This window comes from Mya arenaria, chromosome 3 (assembly GCF_026914265.1).
Source record: "Mya arenaria isolate MELC-2E11 chromosome 3, ASM2691426v1".
Taxonomy (NCBI): Eukaryota; Metazoa; Mollusca; class Bivalvia; order Myida; family Myidae; genus Mya; species Mya arenaria.
This window is the reverse complement of record NC_069124.1, coordinates 72,791,944-72,812,598: the sequence shown is the minus strand read 5'-3', so window position 1 is coordinate 72,812,598 and position 20,655 is coordinate 72,791,944. Positions and strand designations below refer to the sequence as shown.

Sequence of the window (20,655 nt, the reverse complement as noted above, 5' to 3'; positions counted from 1 at the left end):
TCAAAGCGGCGGGCCCGGGTTGCCAGGCAGATAACAGCGGACTGTGACGGGCCTTCAGGCTTCTGACGCTGGAACGGAGGCGCGTGCCGCTGTCGTTCAGGTGACCCCGCATGGGCGGAGGTGACTGTGATAAATAATGGCGGACAAGCGTGTAGGGGTTAGGGGCCAACGACACGGTAAACATGTAAACCGTGCAATACAAATCTATATACGTAATTCTCGGCCCATCACGGTCACGATTATTTTTTTCAAATTCTGATAAATATGTTAAGAATGTCTGGATTTTTACAACATACTGTCTGTAAGGCAGTACTGAAATGAAACGAAACTCGTATGATGGTACAATTCAGTGAAGAGTGGCGAAATGAAGTCGAGCTTCGCGACAGAACAGCGGTTGGACGGCAAGACACAGTGGCGCCGCTATGTCATAACATCTAGAAAGTTTCGAGTACAATAAAATAAAGATATCATTTTCTTCATCTAGCAAACATGCATTCCGCATGTTTGCCTATTACGGTGTCAATATGGAGATCAATAAACGGTGTCATAAAATTCTCAATATTGTCATATTTGCTACGAAAAATGAATATTGCGGTGGAACGTCGTACTGTCGGCATCGTTGTGACTAAATCTCGCAAAATCTTGCACCGGGACGTGCCATCAAAAGTCCCTATTAAAATTTAATTGGTCTGATTAATCGGTATTATAATTCTAAAACCTGCCCTGAGCTGCAGTTCAATGTTTCGATCTGATGCAGCCCAGCTGCATAACATCATTCCCAATGTCGCCCTGTTACTTTGCTGTTAAAGTTTATGTACATTTCTATCTGTCCCGTAGTGCCATCGAACCACTTCATTAACTTGCTGTTTTAATAATTTGATTTTAATTGCCGAAAAAAATAGAAGAATAAATCTGTAGCTAACGTGCAGTATGTAAATGAGATACCCTAATGAATTCTTATTAGCATTTACATGGTGGTAATCCCGATCACAATGCCTGAGACAGAGTGATTATCGGTAATGATGATACATCATTGTTGGTAAAGTTACCGGGCATATGGCCTCACTCATTGATGAATGCTACATGTTGTTAATTACTTAAGTGATTAGTCGGGCCATGTTTATACTGTACGTCAATTTCTGACCGCGGGCACATGTTCTTCTTTCTCTCATCAATGATCACGTATCAATCGCCGACTGTTGTAGCTACCGATACCCGGGGACCCGGGTTTTTATTCATGCTCCGAGCTTTACACTTATCGTAAAGGCGGATCTAAGCCCAGCCTAAAGATCATTAAAATGCTTTTTTTTATTGCTGTAATACTCACATAGTTTGTACTGTAGCGTATAAAATATATCAAGTGAATAAAATGTGCAATGGGTGCGTAAACATCATGCACTCGTTACTGCGACAGACATAAGGTGACGTCTTCGGTGTGCCGCTAGTATTCAACAATGATCTGCAGCTCAACTGGTGGGATTTAATGACAAATCAATTAAGGGAAATGAGTGCACAGTGGTCACATCAAAACACTCTCGGCCTCTGCGCTGAAGACAATGACGTCATTTTTAAATTTTGATAACACAGCTGCACGAAAAGTGTCAAAAAAGTGTGTCCCGTGAAGATGGACACATAGCCCACATTGGCCGCCGAAACAGGCACACATAACCCACATTGACCATCGAACCAGAAGTTAAGGCATATTGATGACACACGAATCACCTCGTTGTCTACATAAAAGTTTACTGTTTAAAGGCATATGTGGTTCCCTGCATGGTATTCCAAACAAAATGTGCTCACATCCCCGTTTAAGTGTCTTTATTGTATTTTAAAAGGCCAAATGCCATCAATGGCCTTATCTGCCCCGATCTGGAGGGCCATATCGAGTGGCCAGTTTGACAGGCGGACACGCGGAGCGCGTGTAGCGAACATCTGGTCCTCTCAGCCAATCTATCGACTGCCATAATACAGCAGCACGCCGACATTACGCGGCCCGTTACGTCATTAGGCACAATGTCGTCATAGCGGAAGAGAAAATCGAAATAACACACTAACTTATTGCATTATTATATATTCTTGTTTCAAAGCTAAATACATCTAAGTACAAATGTGTAAAAATGCAACGCATGCCATTTAAGTTTCTGAGCAGCTTGAGTGTCGCCAAATTGTTTGTGGCCCACATGGTCGAAATAATAAAAATATAAACGTGTTTATTATTTGACTCTGATAACAGTTTCATTTCCACTTGAATCTTCTGATTAATATATTAAAAACCAATGGCTCTGAGTTTCAGACCACACATTAGCAGCGGTCCTCAATTAATGTCGTCTTCAATAAAGACCTGCGCCATTTTATTGTAGAAAGTTAATTTAGAAATTAAAAATCAAGAGCCTCCGGAAATATTTCGGACGACTGAGGTGCCGTGAAATATAATAGGAAAAATATTAAAATCTTTCATAGGAACTGAGACTAATTAGTTTTTATTCGGGGTATTCAGTGTTTGTATACAGTGACGAGCTAATGGGGCGGTTATAGTCCCCGCCCCAGGTTTTATACATTTAACTCCGGGGTGGGTAAACTATTGATAGCAGAAATTATTAATTTCTTGTCATAATATTTTTCTACAAATTAGGGCATTGAAATCAAAAGGACTGTCAAATTTTGTGGTCAACTCCGGCGGCGGTGGCCGACGACCAACAACAATCTTAGCAGACTTTCTGTCGGCGGTTGGCAGATGACTGCCTTAACGAATCATTGAGCGATGGTTCGAAATACATTATTAACCCTTTTTAATTTGTGAAGGCTCTTGTTACGTAATTATTACTTTATACTTCATTTTTTGACATTAATATTTTAACAGATATAAAATTGACAAAATTAATATCGAAAATGTATTAATTATATTAATAAGATCAGCCAGTTAAAATGTTCAAACGAATGTGTTATGGTTTAGACTGACTTCTTTGTCTTGTATAATTCAATTTAATTTCCATATTTTTTTAACCAGGTGCAACATCACGGTGGTCAACAATAAAGTCCGAGCTGTTCCGGAGAACACCGGAAAAGGTGAGCGCGTGACCTAACGTGCTCACGTGGAGAGCGGGGACTTAATTTCCGGCTGAGCCAGGAGTCATGGTGCGGTAACGGCTTGGCGGCTAGTCGGAAATTAAATTACGCATATCTGCGGCTACAATCTTTAGTGACATTTTCTCACCAAAGCCTAATGTAACAACACTACTGGGTTCAATTCTAGTTCTTAAAATTTAAGATTAACAACATGAATGATAAACAAAAGCCAATGCAACCACGATTGCAACCACCGTACTAGTTTACTATTAAAATACTTCAAACAACAAGTTATGAGCAATACACACAAAACCCAAAATGAACTCGCATCTGACGAATTATGCAGGCTTAGCAGGGACTTGACAAAATCAACATACTAGCCACACAACAATGACCAGTGGCCAAAGGCCGACCACAAACTTCCTTTGTAAATCTTGATGTTTAACACCAAATCTTATTCAATGATAATAGTGTGTATACATTTAATTATATCAGAATAAACAGTTTTATAGCGCTGCAATTTTCTACCGTAATGGAGCGACGGGCCTACCTTTGTAGATTTCAATAAATAAAGGTTATACAAAGCGTAAGTTATTTGAAGAAAAAAAACGCTATTTAAGACGCAGTTAGACATGACATCTTTGTTGATTTGATTTAGTTTTAATATTTTATTCGCATTGTGTTTATTGACTTTATTCATGTAGAAGTGTAACTTGTAAATTGTTACATATAATTCATGAACGTTAGAAGGTAGAGCATAATTCAAATAATTAATAATATCCCCAAGAATGTTTAACATGCACACATTTAGATTGAGAAAAGCAATATACTCTTTTCGTGTTTTTTTTTTTTTTTTTTTTTTTGTGTACAAATATCAGAAAGTGAACTTTAAATATAACCCTCTTAATGTTTTTCAGGATACATGGTTATGTCATTTTGTGTTCGAGGTTTCTTGTACTGTTCATTGCTTTAAAAATCTGATCATGCCATGAATTTCAGCCATCAGTTTCAATAAACAAGGCTTGTCTGACAAAATATCCAATAAATCATATTATTACCATAAACGGGGCTGTAATCGCTAGTTTCAGGTCTTGTTTATATCTTAAAATTGGCACGAAGTCTCACGCGACCCTACAAATTTCTTCACAAAGCGTTAGTTAAGCCGTGTGAGTATTTCATTAAAGATGCAATATCCATAATTAGCCGGTGTTTGTCGGGAGAGCAAGAGAGAGTCACGCAATGAGCAGTGCACGCAACCTCGGTCAGGCGAATCTCGACTTTACAATGCTTGGTGGAGCTGCCAGAAAGAGGAGCAAGAGGGTTCGATAGCTAACATGTCACGAGGTGGCACTATAGGGTCATTATGTTGCGGTTACATGACACTGAATTCGAGATTTACTAACGAAGACAAGCTTGAACTCACGATGGATAGTCATTAGAAATAAATAGCTCTTTATTTTAGGATTGATTCCGGGTTTTTTTCCCGAAATGAGCAAGAATTTGCATTTTAAAATTTACACACACATTTGCCGATATAGTTTTTCTTGTCAGACGTTATTTTCTTTTCTGATGGAAAATTTAACAAGACTAGAGTTATTGCATTATTATTGGAGCCACAATGATTAATAATTCTTCTGTATTATCTTTAATACATATTATTTATATCTAAATTAGGGGAAATACTTTCCCTTTAGGAACGGTTGTTTTCCTATGCTGACAGAATAATTCATATAAAATTGCTCAAGATTTCTCTTAAAATTGGCACGATTACAGTGATTAAAAGTTAATTTTCTGCCCATATAATTTTGAAGATCCTTCCCCTGTAATCTCGTGGTATCTCGGGGGCCCAGTTCTTAGAATCGCGCCAGCTACGAGCCACAGGCGCTGTGATTATAGCCAATTCAGGAATATAATTATAGCCGTGCGATTATTACATGAAATTACTGCGAATCATTTTCATGTAGGATTTGCTCAAAATTTATTATGACGTGTGCCGACAGGGTTTCGTGGTTTCGGGAAATTTTGGACTGTGGTAAACAGCATTCCTCTATTTCCATCTTAATGTGTATTATTTCATATGATTTAAATGACAATACAATGATTTAGAATCCCTAATTATAATGCAATTATTAAGTGCAACAAAATGCTTGCATTTTACATTACAAATGGACATCAGATGGATTGACACCACGGAATATAAACTGAATGTTTTGATATAAGAACCTTAATTAGTGTACATTCAATATTTTGCGTTTCTTTTTTCAATTTTCGTCGATATTGTCATTGTTTTTTAAACGTAAGGTTCAGCTGAACATACAAAGGAATGCTGAATGTGAACAGATGTTCAGGCATCACGAGACATGTTTGCTTTACTGGTTTATCATGCAAGAATATCTACTAGGAATGGTGATCATTTTCAATCTGAAATTTTATCAAGAACTCCAGTAAACATTCAAACAAAGGCCTACACGTAAAGACGAGCATATAGGTTATGTCGCTCTATAATTATTTTCACTTGTTCCAGGAAATAAAACTAAGAAATTGGGGCCTGTTATCTAATTGCAACAAATTAAAACTATAACAAAGGCGAAAATTGAGTGCCACCGGTGTTCTTGTTTAGAATGTACAGTATATATAGCAGGATATAATCGAAATGGGCCGACCAGGAAAATTACATAAGTAATAACAGATTGGAAAGAAACGTTACAATGTCATTGGCAGCGCTAGAGAAGAGTGTTTTACTGCCTTGGAAGGACATTATTTTCCATATTTATATCTACATTCAATTTTAAACTGTATTCACCTTGTCAAAAACGGGGTCTGCTTCGCTTCATTTTCATTATAAAACTGGTGTTGGCCAAAAAATATGAAAAGTCTTCAACTGGTTTCGAACAAACCACATCTGGCTCTAATATGAATGAAATATTTATCATTCGTCTGTCAGAAATGAGTTTAACAAGATATTTAAAATCCGTCATTCGGAGCGCGAATACTATATTTCTGATATCTATAAATAAACAGGAACGGGTGCACGGTGAGTTTTTATAATAATATCTGCCAAAATCTCATATCATATATGTTTTTCTTCGTTGGGGGTAGGGGAAATGGATTCTGTGCCTGGTGGTACGAGAAGATTACAGGAAAGCGCCGAGTGGCGCCGACGACGACGTTGGCAATCGTCGGCAAACATACATGTAGTTAAGAATATCAGAATGATTGACAATCGAACTGTAGTGACCAGTGTTGAACATATCGTCTGGGAATTTACCACGTAATAGTCATTATTAAGGACTTCATTCAATGATTATATCATTATTTTACAAAAAATGGCGTTTGGATGAATCATTATATATGTTATCGACTTTGAGATATATAGGTATACAAGATATATATCTCAAAGTTGAATACTAATAGCGAGATCATTGACGAAGAAAATACTTTATTACAGGCAGTACAGACGTTCGAAACGGATGTAATTTTTACAGACAAACTACATTAAATTCTAAATATTTCTGTTTTCTTATCGCACAGGGTGACCGAACACTGGCACGTGTTTCACAATGGGATATTCTATAGTGTATTAAGCTTGATAAATATTTAGGCAATCTAATTATGCATTTCATTTAGTTTTATAGAATAATCTAAAGGAAACTTGTATCGTTTGAATCTACTGCACCGGTATAGATGTTTCGAAATATTAATGAGTAAAAAGGAAAACACATCTGGTGAGAATCAGTTTTCAAATTAAATACATTTCAAAAGTTGTATACATCAAATATAATGACATTAGGACTTTCTAGCAGCAAACTAGCACAGTGCGCATCTTACCTTGTCCTGTTGCTGCTGTTGCATCTGCTTCATGAGGATGCTCCTCTTCTTGTCCTTGCAGCGCTTGTTTTGGAACCAAACCCTGATCACACGCGGACTCAGGTTCGTCATCTCCACAAGCTGCTCTTTCATGAGCGCGTCCGGTCGTGGGTTGGCGTTGTAGCACGTGCGCAGCGTGTGCAGCTGCTTCTCGTTGAGCACAGTGCGCACGCGCGTCGGTTTGTGGTCCTTCTTGTGGCCATTTTTGCCCGGACCTATATGGTCTCTTCTCTCTGAAACATGAATAGTCGAACGTTAGTTCAGACGATTGTAGCTTTATAATATAAAGTATGTCTCAAGCAATGTGTTAAGGTCGACTACTCAATGACGATCACTAGGTTCTTTGACCTTTTTGTTGTTGTAGTCGGTGTTGCATTTCTGTGATTTAAATTGATTGTTTCAGCTTTCATGATACAACACGTCAATACAGTTCCTCAAAATGTATAGCAAACGGTTACAGCGGACAAGATAAACACAAGCTCGGAAAGCCCTTTGTCGGTAATTATAAAACATCTTAAGTCAATTCTTAACGTAAGTCGATATCTTAAAAATATAGTCAAATTAAATATAAAATGAATGTATATTCGATAGCATCAATGAAAATAAAGTATTTAAGATATTATTAAGTTATTATATCATATGGTCAGTGAGATACACAACTTAGGAAAGTGACTTAAAGTATGAAATGACTTAAAGTAGGAAATGACTTAAAGTAGGAAATGACTTAAAGTATGAAATGACTTATAGTAGGAAATGACTTAAAGTAGGAAATTACTTATAGTAGGAAATGACTTAAAGTAGGAAATTACTTAAAGTAGGAAATTACTTAAAGTAGGAAATTACTTATAGTAGGAAATGACTTAAAGTAGGAAATTACTTATAGTAGGAAATGACTTAAAGTAGGAAATTACTTATTGTAGGAAATTACTTATAGTAGGAAATGACTCAAAGTAGGAAATTACTTATAGTAGGAAATGACTTAAAGTAGGAAATTACTTAAAGTAGGAAAGTAGGAAATTACTTAAGATGTTTTATGAATACTGGTAATGTAATGGTAAAATGATTTCGAAATTTGCTCAAGTTTAGAATTTATATTGCAGGCTTGTATTTTTTATACGAAGCACTAGTATAATTCTGGCTTGTTCGTCACAAGTATGTAATCGATGATTGCGATAATATCAAGGAAGTAGTTGTATGTATACGTCATGGACTGATTTATATTTACTTTCATTTTTAAAATGAGACCATTTATGTTCTATCATTTGCGTAAAAACTAGATCATTAGCTATGACTAAACTCGTTGTCATTGTTTGTTTTCTATATTTTCCCACTACGGAGTGCAAGCCCACGGCGAAGCGGGCCCGGATCAGAGGACGACACTGTTTAAATTTACCGAGCTTCAAAATAGCTCCCTCTTGCTTTCTCGAACAGGGCGAAATTTGATTATGTCCGATCATAATTAAGTAATAGTTAAATATTTGCATTTGTGTTCAGTTCGGAGTTATGAGCATGGGACGGATTAAACTTACACATGCAGATTTTGGTTTCTTTTCAAGAGGTTAAATATTTACAAAAAGGATCGACCATTTTTCCCCGACAGAGTTTAAATATGAGATGAAATTAATCTTGTATAAATATGATTTGTATCTAGCTTCTGTGGCCATATTTTAAAATAATCGCTGGCATTTTCTGCTCAATTGGAGCAGGTAAATTTAGTTATTGCAAGTATATTAAAACATGAATGAGATATCAATATATGAGTGTTCCTATAAAATAATGTAATTATGGATCAAAATTATTTTTCGGAGTTTTCTGAATCAAAATAGATGATCACAATCAAACGTTATTTAGCCAAATTTAAAATGGAATTACCTATAAATACAATATAGCAACGTGTAAAACATAAACGAAACCAGGTGAGAAGTCATTAAAAAAAGGCACAGGGCGATATCGTTTCAAAACAATTATTTACAATAAATGAATAATATAAAATGAGTCATAAATGTATACAGACATAAGGTAATTGTTATATGAATGTATATTATACCTATGTCAATTTAAAAAAATACAGAGAGAATGAAAGAATAAGATATAAAATAAATAAATAAGTGAATGAACGAACGAACGAACGAACGAAATTGTAAATGAATTAAGCAATATCGAATAATGATTTATAATATAATAATTCATTTTCATAACTTTCATGTATTCCCGCCCGTTTTTCATCCATGTGATGTAGCGAATTACTGTCGTACGCTACTGTCGCGCGTGCCCAAGTACCCTGGGACCACATGACCGCCGGTGTCAGGGGATTTCAGCGTATTTCACTTCTGTTTATTTCAATTAACTTACATAAATAATTAATCATTGACCTCGGTAAAAGATTGACAGATAGAGCCAGGAGTATTAATATTTCATGATGCCTTCTCGTTCGCCGAGAGCCAAGTTGATAGATAACCGTTTGCAGGCTGATTTCACATATCGGTTGCACCTATCAGCCCCCAAACCATACAGTACATGTGAAAACAGTTCATCTGTATACCCAGTAATTTAATGGTTATCACGCAGGTATATATATACAACAGAGAAACAAACAATGTGTTTCATATACTCAGTATTTCAAAACAAACATCCATCGTGGGCTGGCGGCCAGATTTTTTTGCTTACCAAGCAGACTGTGTCGAAAATAGACAATAGAAGGTCATAGTCATTGGGCAAAATGCTCAAACTGTGTGTGAAATTCTCAACTCAGTAGCTCATTTTGTTCTGGCACCAAAAGCTCGACTAGGGGCGACGATTTCAGAGTCAATTATCTCCGGTGTTGAAGAGTCTCAAAATTAAAATTTAATGAGGAGTTAGACACAAGCACCGTGCCCGTTGAGCACGATTGATTTGGTGAAAAATAAACTGGAGTGCGTAAAAATAAAGCAGCGTGAGTGTGACTACAGCACTCTTGATGTGGTTTCTTAATTAAGTTTAATTTGCTCGGCACACTTGAAGAAAGTTGTCACCGTCTCCACCACAATGCAGTGGGTGGGGTAATCTACCCTTGTCATTTCACAGTCAACTGCGTAATGAAGAACGCAGCAAATCGCTCAATTGCCACCGCTCTAAGTTTGATTTACTTACGACGTATTTGCCTTTAAAACATGATTATGATAATGGGCATGACTTAATGCATAGAACCTGCATATCCTTGATGCTTTATTTTTTACGTGTGATTCATAAATAAAAGTTTCTATTTATTTAACTAGCTGACAAGTTATGTCTCGGAACTTGAACCGTGATTCATTTCTTGTCATCTATTTGAAGACGTCACTGTTAATCTTTTAAAACGTTGGATTGCAGATATACACTTTCCCATGGAGTCAAGCCATGGCCTGTTGATCTTGATACAATAGTTGGCAGTAGTTGGCAGTGCTTCCTATTATATAGCTACTGTCCGGTCAGCAGAGTGTTCAGACACCAGCGTTCTTCCGACAGACGAACAACGAGCCAAGAACGCTCGCGCGCTCATCTGTCACGCCGTTGATGTTTTCGGCAGACGACATTTATCAAAATGACTAGAAATAAGATGAGTCGTGTTCACACATCAATCACAAGTAAAGATACCAACAGAATTAGTTATGTTCGTCTTTTTTGTATTATTGTATCAGAAGAAAACGTACAGTTTGCTCCATTATAAGATATATATCCTGTTGTTTGACAACGCGTCCATCATACGTTTATCGTGTACCAAATCCCATGTAAATCAGAGGAACGCGCTCTTCGCCTTGTCGTCCCCTTTACGTTTTGCAGCAAATGCGTCAGACGTTAGAAGAACGCTGCCAAATTGTTGATACACCGTCACTCGGTGATTTATGCTCAACCTATCGCGGAAACGGCAATTCAAACCTAACGTTCGCCATTAAAACTGATAAAATTCACTTTTTATGCCAATGTAATCATGTCCTGGTGAATTTACGGTAGCAAAACCGATTAAATGCTCACATTTCGGTGGCGATAAAAATGCGTTCTCTGTTGTCGTTCTCGAATTAAATTGTGAAAAGGAAATGAAACTAATTCATATGTTGTGCAGATTATGAACTTGCGAATACGCCCACTTTATTTTTTGCCACCTAAACGACGTTGAAGTCGCACTAGAGAATAAAAAATGGCCTATTTCTCAACAACGTCTTGTCAGTGCCAGGAGTCTACACTGGTACCTGCTGGGCCCAAAATTTGACACATTTTATTGTATCTGCCGTAAATGAAAACTATGTGATTTTTCATTGCATACTGCATGTTAGCGCACTTACATAATTCAGCCAATTATATGTGGCATCACTTACAAATAAACGAGACAAAATGGTACAAAATGGTACAAAACATGTTGCTGTGGATGATGATTAAAGTCAGGATGGATATACAAATGGTAATTAGCAGATAATTCTCTAATAGGGCGATAGTTAATGTTTGTAGACGTTTTGCAACACGACAACGCATGGAATTTATGTTTTGGGATAGGAAGACCCGAGTGTTTACAGATTTGAAACTTTGTGTCACTGCCAGCTGTTTAATAATGTGAAAAATACCAACATAGATCCCGGCCGGCGTTTTCATAAAGTAAGTTTTTTTAATGCTTGGCAATGGTACTCGATTATTCATAGATACCTTAAATGATTAAGCAAAACTCTTCGATTTTGGTAATCACTGACAGGGCATTTCAAGTCGTCCCTGACATGAGCGCCCTCCCCTATCTATGGCCTGTGTGTATGTAGGTAATTATCTATGCCCTGTACACACGGTACTGGACAACCCTCGCGTTCCCTCGCCTCTCCTACAATGTTTGTACGAACCTTTTGGCATGAATTCCGAACACATGCCAAAGTTTTCCAAATTTTGGACACTTCTATCTTAAGGTTTCGACTAAAAGTATGTGTTGCCTTTCTATGGAGCGGCCCGTATTATAAGATGAAATCTATATATTACATGTTTCAGCTACCAAGCCATGGGACAGTGTGATCTGCCGAGCCATTTGTTACCTGTTTGCGGCTCGTTCTTCAAATAGTATAGACAGTGTGTATGTATGTGTGGGTTCTGTATCTACCAAATCTACTGGTCCTAGTCCCAATTTATCATGAAATGTCAATTGGCCGGACGATGGACAGAAATACATAAACATTGGGATTACAGATAACTGTGGCATAATAGACTTATAATTGGGGAGTGTCGTTTATAGGTAACGAAAGATCGCAGACAACCAGTGAACACTACCACACAATGGTATGCATAGATTTGGAGGATACAAAATAGCATATTGTTTAGTAAAAAACCCTCTGGCTAAGGACAGAGGCAACAGCAAAGAAAAAAATAATGAAAACTTACCACTTGATATTCCTTTTTCGTTTTTGATATTGTTGTTTAGAATGTTGCTTTTCGTTTTGTCCAAGTTATTATTGTTCGTGTTATTGTTGTTATTGTTATTTAAACTATTTGAACTTTTCCCCGAGGGACTACTTTCACAGTCACTATTTTCGTCTTTGACTGACGCCCTTTCCACGACGTCGTGGTCCGCTTTACAAAATAGTCCGTCGTCGCGGAGGGCGAATTCGTCTCCCGGAATAAGTTGTCGGCTGCACGCCACACACCGGAAACAGTCTATATGATATGCATTGTCACGTGCACGCATCACAAAGTCATTCTTCAAAAAACTGTTGTCACACTTAGCACAACGTTGTCCAAATAATCTGAAATGTATATTAATAAAACTGTTGATACGGATATAAAAATAACAAAAAAATAAATAAAAATACGAATAAAAGATAATTATATTTGTATAAACTACAACAACTGCTGTATTTCTACAGAGAAAAACACTTAATGCCAAATGCAAAACAAAGTATGCTGACTGAACGCAAAACGGATACAACTTACCAAACGTGTTATATAATAATAATAATAATAATAATAATAATAATAATAATAAGAAGAAGAATAATAATAAAATAATAATAATAATAATAATAATAATAATAATAATAATAATAATAATAATTATAATAATAATAGCAATTGTTTACTTGAACGTAGTGAACTTTAGCATGGTGCACTCAACATCTTTAGATTTATACCATAAAAATTGAAAAATAATAATATAGACGAAATAATTGTGATTCAATGAAGCATTTAACAATAATCGTGGGTATATCAGAGGATTCATATTAGTAATAATGTTTCAAGCTTAAAAATGGTGTCTGCTTTAATAAAATGAGTCGAGTCGAAGGTCGGAGTTAATTGAGAGCAATTTGCAGTCGGTACCGACAAACAGGGAGACCCACTCACACAATGAACAATTTAATTTCAGCTTTATATACCTTTTTGATTGAAACTGTATCAACAGATGCGATCGATTGCTTAATTCCGAAGTTTAATCAACACCTCAATTCACATTTTCCAGTAAATCTATCACAAACGGTCTTTGATCTTCAGGACAAGTGCTTTGATGCCACGATTGTTATCATAATAGTGAATTGACTTATGATGAATCCAATTAAAATCAACTGACAACCCTGTCGCCCGCTCCCTACGCTAGGGATATTCCGGTAAATCGCACCAATATACCACCATTTGCAGATAAAATAGCATAAATTACAAAAGCAATACGGTGGTTCAGTGTTTTGATTTTGTTTAAGTAAACATGTATGTTAATGGTAGATAGCACGTTAATCACGCGCTGCCTTCAGGCTGGGATGAAACAGTGGGTGGGGTAAAACAGGTACGGACTGCCACGGTTATCTTCATGCATCATTTGAGGATGGGAAAAAAAGGCTCGAGAAAACCACATTAAACTCCAATGTTCACGACATATGTTTGATTTGAACAAATTTCTAGATATAAAATATTGATTTGTAAGTTATAAGTTTCAGGATACTTCTTTGTGTTCAGTGCAAGAACATAATACACGTACTTGAACCGTGGACATGATTAAAGAACCGTGGGATGTCGGGAACTCATGTAGATCTTTTTTAGATACATATGTATATTAGGACTAGTAGGTTCAGAAGAAGTCACTCGGATTAATTTATAATAAAGACGCCAAACCAAGTTATTAATATGCCCTTTAACAACATTGTACCCGCTGCAAGAGAATACAAAAGTGGCCAGTATTGCTCACCTGGCGTAGTCCCGCTTGCAGTAGGTCTTGCCATCCCGGACAAAGCAGGTGCGCGTCTCATCGAGGAACTCGTTGCAGTCGGCGCACTTGAGGCACGAGGCGTGCCACTCGAGGTCTGGGGCCACGCGCAGGATGAACGGGTCCAGAATTTGGGAGCCGCATCCAACACACATCGACAATCTTCGCCGCTCTACAAGTGTATATATACATGGCCGTGTTAGAGTTTATAGAGGCTTTACCGAGTAATGAAAATATGGAACAGTAGGAGTAGTATGAAGGTCCTGGACCTTTACTTTCATTCGCAGTTTCTTCAAAATAGAATTACTATTGAGCATCGGATATGCAGTTTGCACTAGATTATTCATTGGTTAGAACTGTGACACAATTCTCAATTGCAGTACATCTATGAATACTTTATGATAATATTTTGAAATACAGAACATACAAAATTGGTTAAAAAGAGACCAGAACACCAGGGCAAAAAAATGTTTAAAAAACGACATCATGAATTGAATAATATTGCATTTAGCATGAAGTTTAGCTAAAGTCAGTACGACACAAAATAAGCTGGGAATACAGTTCCATGTTGTTATTGATATACGGGTTGATATTTTTTTTTCAACAAAAGGGTTTGTGAGCATTGCATCTTTTCATCAGAAATTGAGGACTCGGTTGTTCTGCCATTTATTTACTCAGTTTGAAGCGTTTTGTCGCGCGCCTTTGACTCATCAGTCTGTATAATTCGTTTAATTTTCAACACAGCGTCTCATTGATGCCGGTTCACGGGGTATCCTGCATGCGTTTGCAGAACCCTGAATGAAAATGTGAATCCAAACGCCGGTGTAGATGACACTAGACGATTGATTTCTGATTGAAAATCGATCTCCGGACCCTTAAACTTCGTGGGAACTCTTCATTACAATTACGCTAGGGCATGCTGTTGACTTACGATGAGCAATTAGAACAAAAATCGAACTTATGCTATGGACGACACCGCCAATTACGTGATTCTGACATAATTACATCTTCGCTTATTTGTCCTGATCACAAACTACCTATAATAGATGAAGAGATTATGGGGTTTATGTACGGGGAATGCATGGAACTTCAATAGAACGAGATTTCTCCGCTTATAAAAATACAAGTTATAAAACATTGAAAAGTCAAGTTATTAAAACAATGAAAGGGCCGCGCACATGACTGAACTCAGTAACGTGTGCAGATAATCAATTTCAATAATAAATTGAAATGTCTGCAAATCACCCTCAGGAGAATGGAGGCTGGAATATATGTGACTACGATATTTACTGCGCACACTCGCGAGGATTTTAATTAACTTTCAACTATAATTTAATAACGAGCATTGCATTCATTTGGGAAATTATAAGTCGGCAATGTAAACAACGAATTTAAATAAGGCATAGTTCAATGTAGTTGCAGTTTAATTTATTGTCGGCTTACAATAATTTTCGATTTTTTAATAAATATGTGTAAACTATATTCCTTCATTTTTTAAATTTATGTTTGTTTAGGCGCCTTGTAATGTGAAATGGGTTATTTCCTTAATCTTCTTGTAACATCAAAACATTAGAGCGAGAACAGTCATGCGAACAGATAAGTTTATGCATTTTATTCGCAAATAATGGTAATTAATTTAGGCATAAAATATTAACGAGTGATGTCGTGTTTATTTTACGGGCTGTCACTCACTAGTTCCGTAGTTTAGCCTTAAATCATTCGTAAAGGACTGATAAACAATAAATAAAAGTGAGAAAGAAATAGTTCATCATATCATAATCCAGTTTTAACTACCGTTCAATTGCGGTGAGCCGATGGTTCAAGGAATCACAATAGAAATCGTATCCATAATGCATAGCCTTTAAGCATTTCGCCTTCAACTCTATAAATAAACTCGAACACTATTAACAGTTCCAGTATTCAATAACGCATTTGTTTAAAAAGTAATCAATGAAGTAAAAAAATACGGTATTAATGAGCTATTTCATAATGAATTTCACTGTTACGTAATTGTATATACTTATTAGAATAACCGCTTTTAATATTTTAATGTTTTTTGTTCGTTACCGTGTTTTGTTCGTTACCGTGTTTTGTTCGTTACTTTTTAAATATTTTGTTTAAATAATTTACATTGAAGGACTAAGATCGGTTTTATTTTGTGGGTGGCAGTTACATTTTAATTGTATTATTCCTTAAGTCAGTAAGTATTCCGGGTGGTAAATGAATGACTGTCTCGGGTTTCAAGAGAGCCCAGACTGGGCTCAAGAGCTCTGTTTGCACGGGCAACTTGATCAAATACTTCTTGGGTGCACCAATAATATTTACCCTGTGTCTTTTATATACACTGTGCCGGCGGGCTCATGTGACATAGGAGACCCTACTCGTTGAGGTAATAGTGAAATTCGGTTATGTATGATGTATGAGATAAAAAATGCATCGGAATGAAATACATGTATACATGTTCACCGTATATCAATTAAATGTCATATAGATTGTTTCGACTGTATTATAACAACGTTAATATTAAGGATCCGTGTACGTCTTAAGCACAAATCTAGAATCAGTCATTTGATATGGTATTAACTTATTAGAGTACAGTACTACTCTAGTGCACATACTATGCAGCTATGCATATGAAATATTCGGTTATTACCATTTTCGAAGACAATATTGTTCCAATACATCTTAGAATGTAAATCTGTCGTTAATGATATTCTGAATTCAACAAAACCGAATTCCAGTATCAAGAATATTAAGCAAAAAAATAGAAGAAAAAACTCACTTGTCGGCGTCGGCGGAGGTTGAGCATCCGCCGTCATTTCGTCGGAAATGTTGAGAACGACCGTGGCGAAAGTATTTAGCCGTCGGAGGAATAAGTATACACAAGTCTTAATAACTTAACAAGAAAAAATCAACCAATTTGAACACCAGAATTTGTACTCCAAACTAGAACCACTAGGCTATATTATTCGTGTAAAGTCAAATATCACAATGTACGAAATAATAACCCATGTTATTATCTGCGGAAAGATGTAGAAATGCATCACCGTCACGCCATTGGTCGCACAATCTTTAATTTATACAAACACACGCCCCTAAAGGCGGAGTTTAGTAACGCTCGCGACGATGTCGAGTCAGAATAGCGTTATCGGATAGGATGAATATCGCCTTGAACTGCGAAAATAAAATTTGTATTTTAGAGGAAAATCTGTCAATATTGGACTTGAAGCTTCTTATTTTGTTGTAAAACGAAAACTACTGTTATCCGGCTATTGATCAAAATTCAGAAAATTCGACTGACACTTATTTGTTGGTTTAATGGTTGTGTATGTTGTTGTTGTTGTTGGTGATGTTATATATGTATATCTATGATTGACACGATGATAAAATAAGATGTTTTTATTTTGGAAGAAAAATGTTCCGTTTGAAATAAGGAGTTTTTATCATCACTAAAGCAGAGGAACAATTCAAAAGTAAACAAACAAAAATAATAATAAAAAGACAACTGTAACAAGTGAACACCGCCAAAAATACAATTAATTATACGTACAAAAACCCCACAAGAAATCAATTATTTTTATATTGTTCTTTCCTAGGGTTTTATAAAATTGATTGTAACAAATACGTAATATAAATTAATCGCAATCCATGATTAAATATTAAATAAGCTTGTATTGAAAAGGTCCGATCGTGAGCAGGCTATGATATTTCACACCAAAACGAAATAATCTCGGTGCTTGTACGGAAGAAAACTCGAGGCTTAATCCGCCAACAAAATATTGACAATACAAATTTGCCTCGCTATGTTATGATCAGTTTCAAAGGTCCGCCTCACAAATATGATCAATAAGGCAAACAGAGAATTTTTGTGATAAAATCTTAAAATGTATTTAAATACTTATAAATACTAATTCTGACAATAGAAAAGTTTGTATCGTTTTGTTCATATCTCGGTTACATCTTGTTTTGAAGGTATAAAACCATTGTAAAATAAAACATCAAAGAAAGCGAAAAGCTGAACTGCATGATTTTAAGAAAAATGAAAAACGATGAAGAAATGATAAACTCCCTGTTCTTTGTTCCGACCCAGCCTCCGAGCCTATCCGTGCGATATGTTTTTTACTGACATTATCAACTCTAGCTCAGGGCGCGGGACCCTGGTATGCGGAATACGGGTGATAACTTTATCAAAATACATTTTATTTCAGTTTTCTAAGATCGTAATCACAAATTAGCAGTGTGTTTCACAGTAGTTGTGGGGACGCGAAGTAAGATATGAGTCGTCCCGGCCCCCGGGGCCATATCGGCACGGGTGTATTGGACGGATATGTATGGTAATTTCTTGTAATTGATTTTCCCAACCGCTGATAAAACTTATCGATTATATCGAACATTATTTCGCTCTGAGACATTGAATAACGTGAGCTTAATAATCAACGGTTTGTTGACAAGTTGATGTATACTTAAAATCATGTTATTCAGCTTTACGAACGACTCATTCGTACCGACAGTTGTGTAACCATTAACTTCATTCCGAATAAATGGAAAGTACAACAGCGCCACGATTAACTTAGCATCTTACAGTTTCCCGCCAAATTATACGTTACAAACTTTATTAATTCAGTTGATTCTGTAGTTCTCTGTTTAGACTTCTAATTGAATGACTTGGATTATGTTGATTTCATATTGTAAGCAGATACATGAAAACTGTTGTTTTAATGCCGTGTCAAATCCTCACCCCTAATCCCCTTCACTGCGACCGGGCTTGGGCTAAACCAACCATGGTCTCCGCTTAACAATGGTAGGAAACACCGCTCAAAATACACAAAACGAGCGATACGTATTTCATAAAGAATTCTATTTGTCCCTCCGATTGTTTATGATTTACCAATGTTTATTTAATGAATTATAGAGGTCCCCGATTAATCCCCCTTGAGGGTCGACGTAATCCACTCAACGGAAGATTGGATTAGGGGCCAACTTTCTGTATATAGGAAACACCAGAGTATTGTATATGACAAACGTTCGTATAAACTATTAAAGACCGATATTACAGATGGATCTAAAATATGTATCTTGATGGGTTTTTTTATCAATTCGTGAAAGCTAGTTATGATACTAGCAAATCCTAAGAATGTCAAGAATTAATGTGTGAGTTCGTATAATCCGACGGATATTATTTGGAGCACTAATTTTTAAATATATTATATATTTGGTTAACTTAACTATGCGATATATATCGAAGAATAATTTTAAATATATATTGATTGGTAATCCAATGCAAGTTGACTAGTAAAATTGTACTTGTTTATTATTTCCTATGTAGCAGTTTAATATATTCCTATCATGAATCAAGGATGATTGTAAAATCTATTGTCAGATACACGGTAACACAGAAGCAAAATGTTGACTTTCATCGTGATATGACTGTATAATTCAAATGCTCATATTAATGTGATAACCACCAATAATAGGCCAATAGAATAACCACAAAAATCTCGCATAAAGACCTTTGAGAAATCATTAATTTTCTCCCACAACCCTGGGTAGTTCATTAAATTCCGCTTGACAGCCCTGTTACTGTCGCGTTCAAGCCCGAGTTGTGACGCTCTCTCTCCAACACAAGGACATGGTTCGACTTGCCGGCGACTTTAACTGTCCTTTTTCTGTCTGTCTGCTTCCACTATCATTTATTTATAGTAACATTCCACTGTAGCTGCGTTACCAACCATGTCACGTGCTATTCGCGTTCTCCACATTCGGGCTTATTCGGTTCTAGTGGTAGACATCGTATCTCGTTAAAACGCCATTTCGTCCTAATAAATGGCTATTCTTTTTCGATAAGAAGTAGATAGAAGGGAAAGTTTGTGTAAAACAATGGTAAGTATTAGAAGTTATCTCTCAGGGTCTTCTTCAGAGTGAAGTGTCGTTCTTGCTCCAAGTGATAACACTCGACGGTCAATCGCAATTTAGCCCGCTAGATGGCAGCAGTCATCACGATAACTTCTCACCAAACCAACCAAGTGAAAATGTGACAAATCACGAGATTTCAGAACAACAGCCAGATAAGATACGAACGATTTGGAAAATATTTGTTAAGCCCCATGTTTGTTTCTTAAATCTGATGCTTAGGTAGGGATTATTTGACTGCGGGGACTACTTTCTCAGCTCGGCAAGACGTCGAGTGGGACAAGAGAAGCCCAATTATTATACACAGCCCAAGACTTGGGCTCGAACAAGTGGCTTGTTTGAAAATCACCCAACTTTTCCAACGTCTTGACATGTTTGTAAATACACTTAGTTCGCTGGTTTCTGTTTTCATACCAGTGAAGGTAAACAAGTAAACAACAGAAAACCTAAATGAGAAATATCTAGCACACACCTACACCAAGATGTATATTTCAGTATATCTGTTGTCATCCTCGTCCTCGTTCTTTATTATTTAATGTCAAATGAGACACATATACAGTAATAGAAGTAATGGTCCATTGAGAAAACATAACTCCTGGACACATTTTTGAAACCATATCTGTTTGTCAAAAGAATTC

At 36.5% G+C, this 20,655-nt stretch overlaps 1 protein-coding gene across 3 annotated transcripts in view; it reads right to left on the bottom strand.

The window, feature by feature from the left end:
• Nucleotides 1-20,655, bottom strand: part of LOC128228522 (insulin gene enhancer protein ISL-1-like) — a 42,834-nt gene that overhangs the window by 6,421 nt on the left and 15,758 nt on the right. For 2 of the 3 annotated variants that reach the window (XR_008259936.1, XM_052939872.1), the window contains exons 1-4: nt 16,890-17,033; nt 14,090-14,279; nt 12,301-12,662; nt 6,895-7,166 (exon numbers count right to left, since the gene is read on the bottom strand). Coding sequence is in view for 2 of the 3 variants with exons in the window: in XM_052939872.1 (XP_052795832.1) it covers nt 6,895-7,166; nt 12,301-12,662; nt 14,090-14,279; nt 16,890-16,926 (861 nt within the window). In the remaining variant the exon portion in view is untranslated. Of the gene's footprint in view, nt 1-6,894; nt 7,167-12,300; nt 12,663-14,089; nt 14,280-16,889; nt 17,034-20,655 lie in introns of those variants that run through there. The other variant, XM_052939874.1, reaches the window with a different exon arrangement.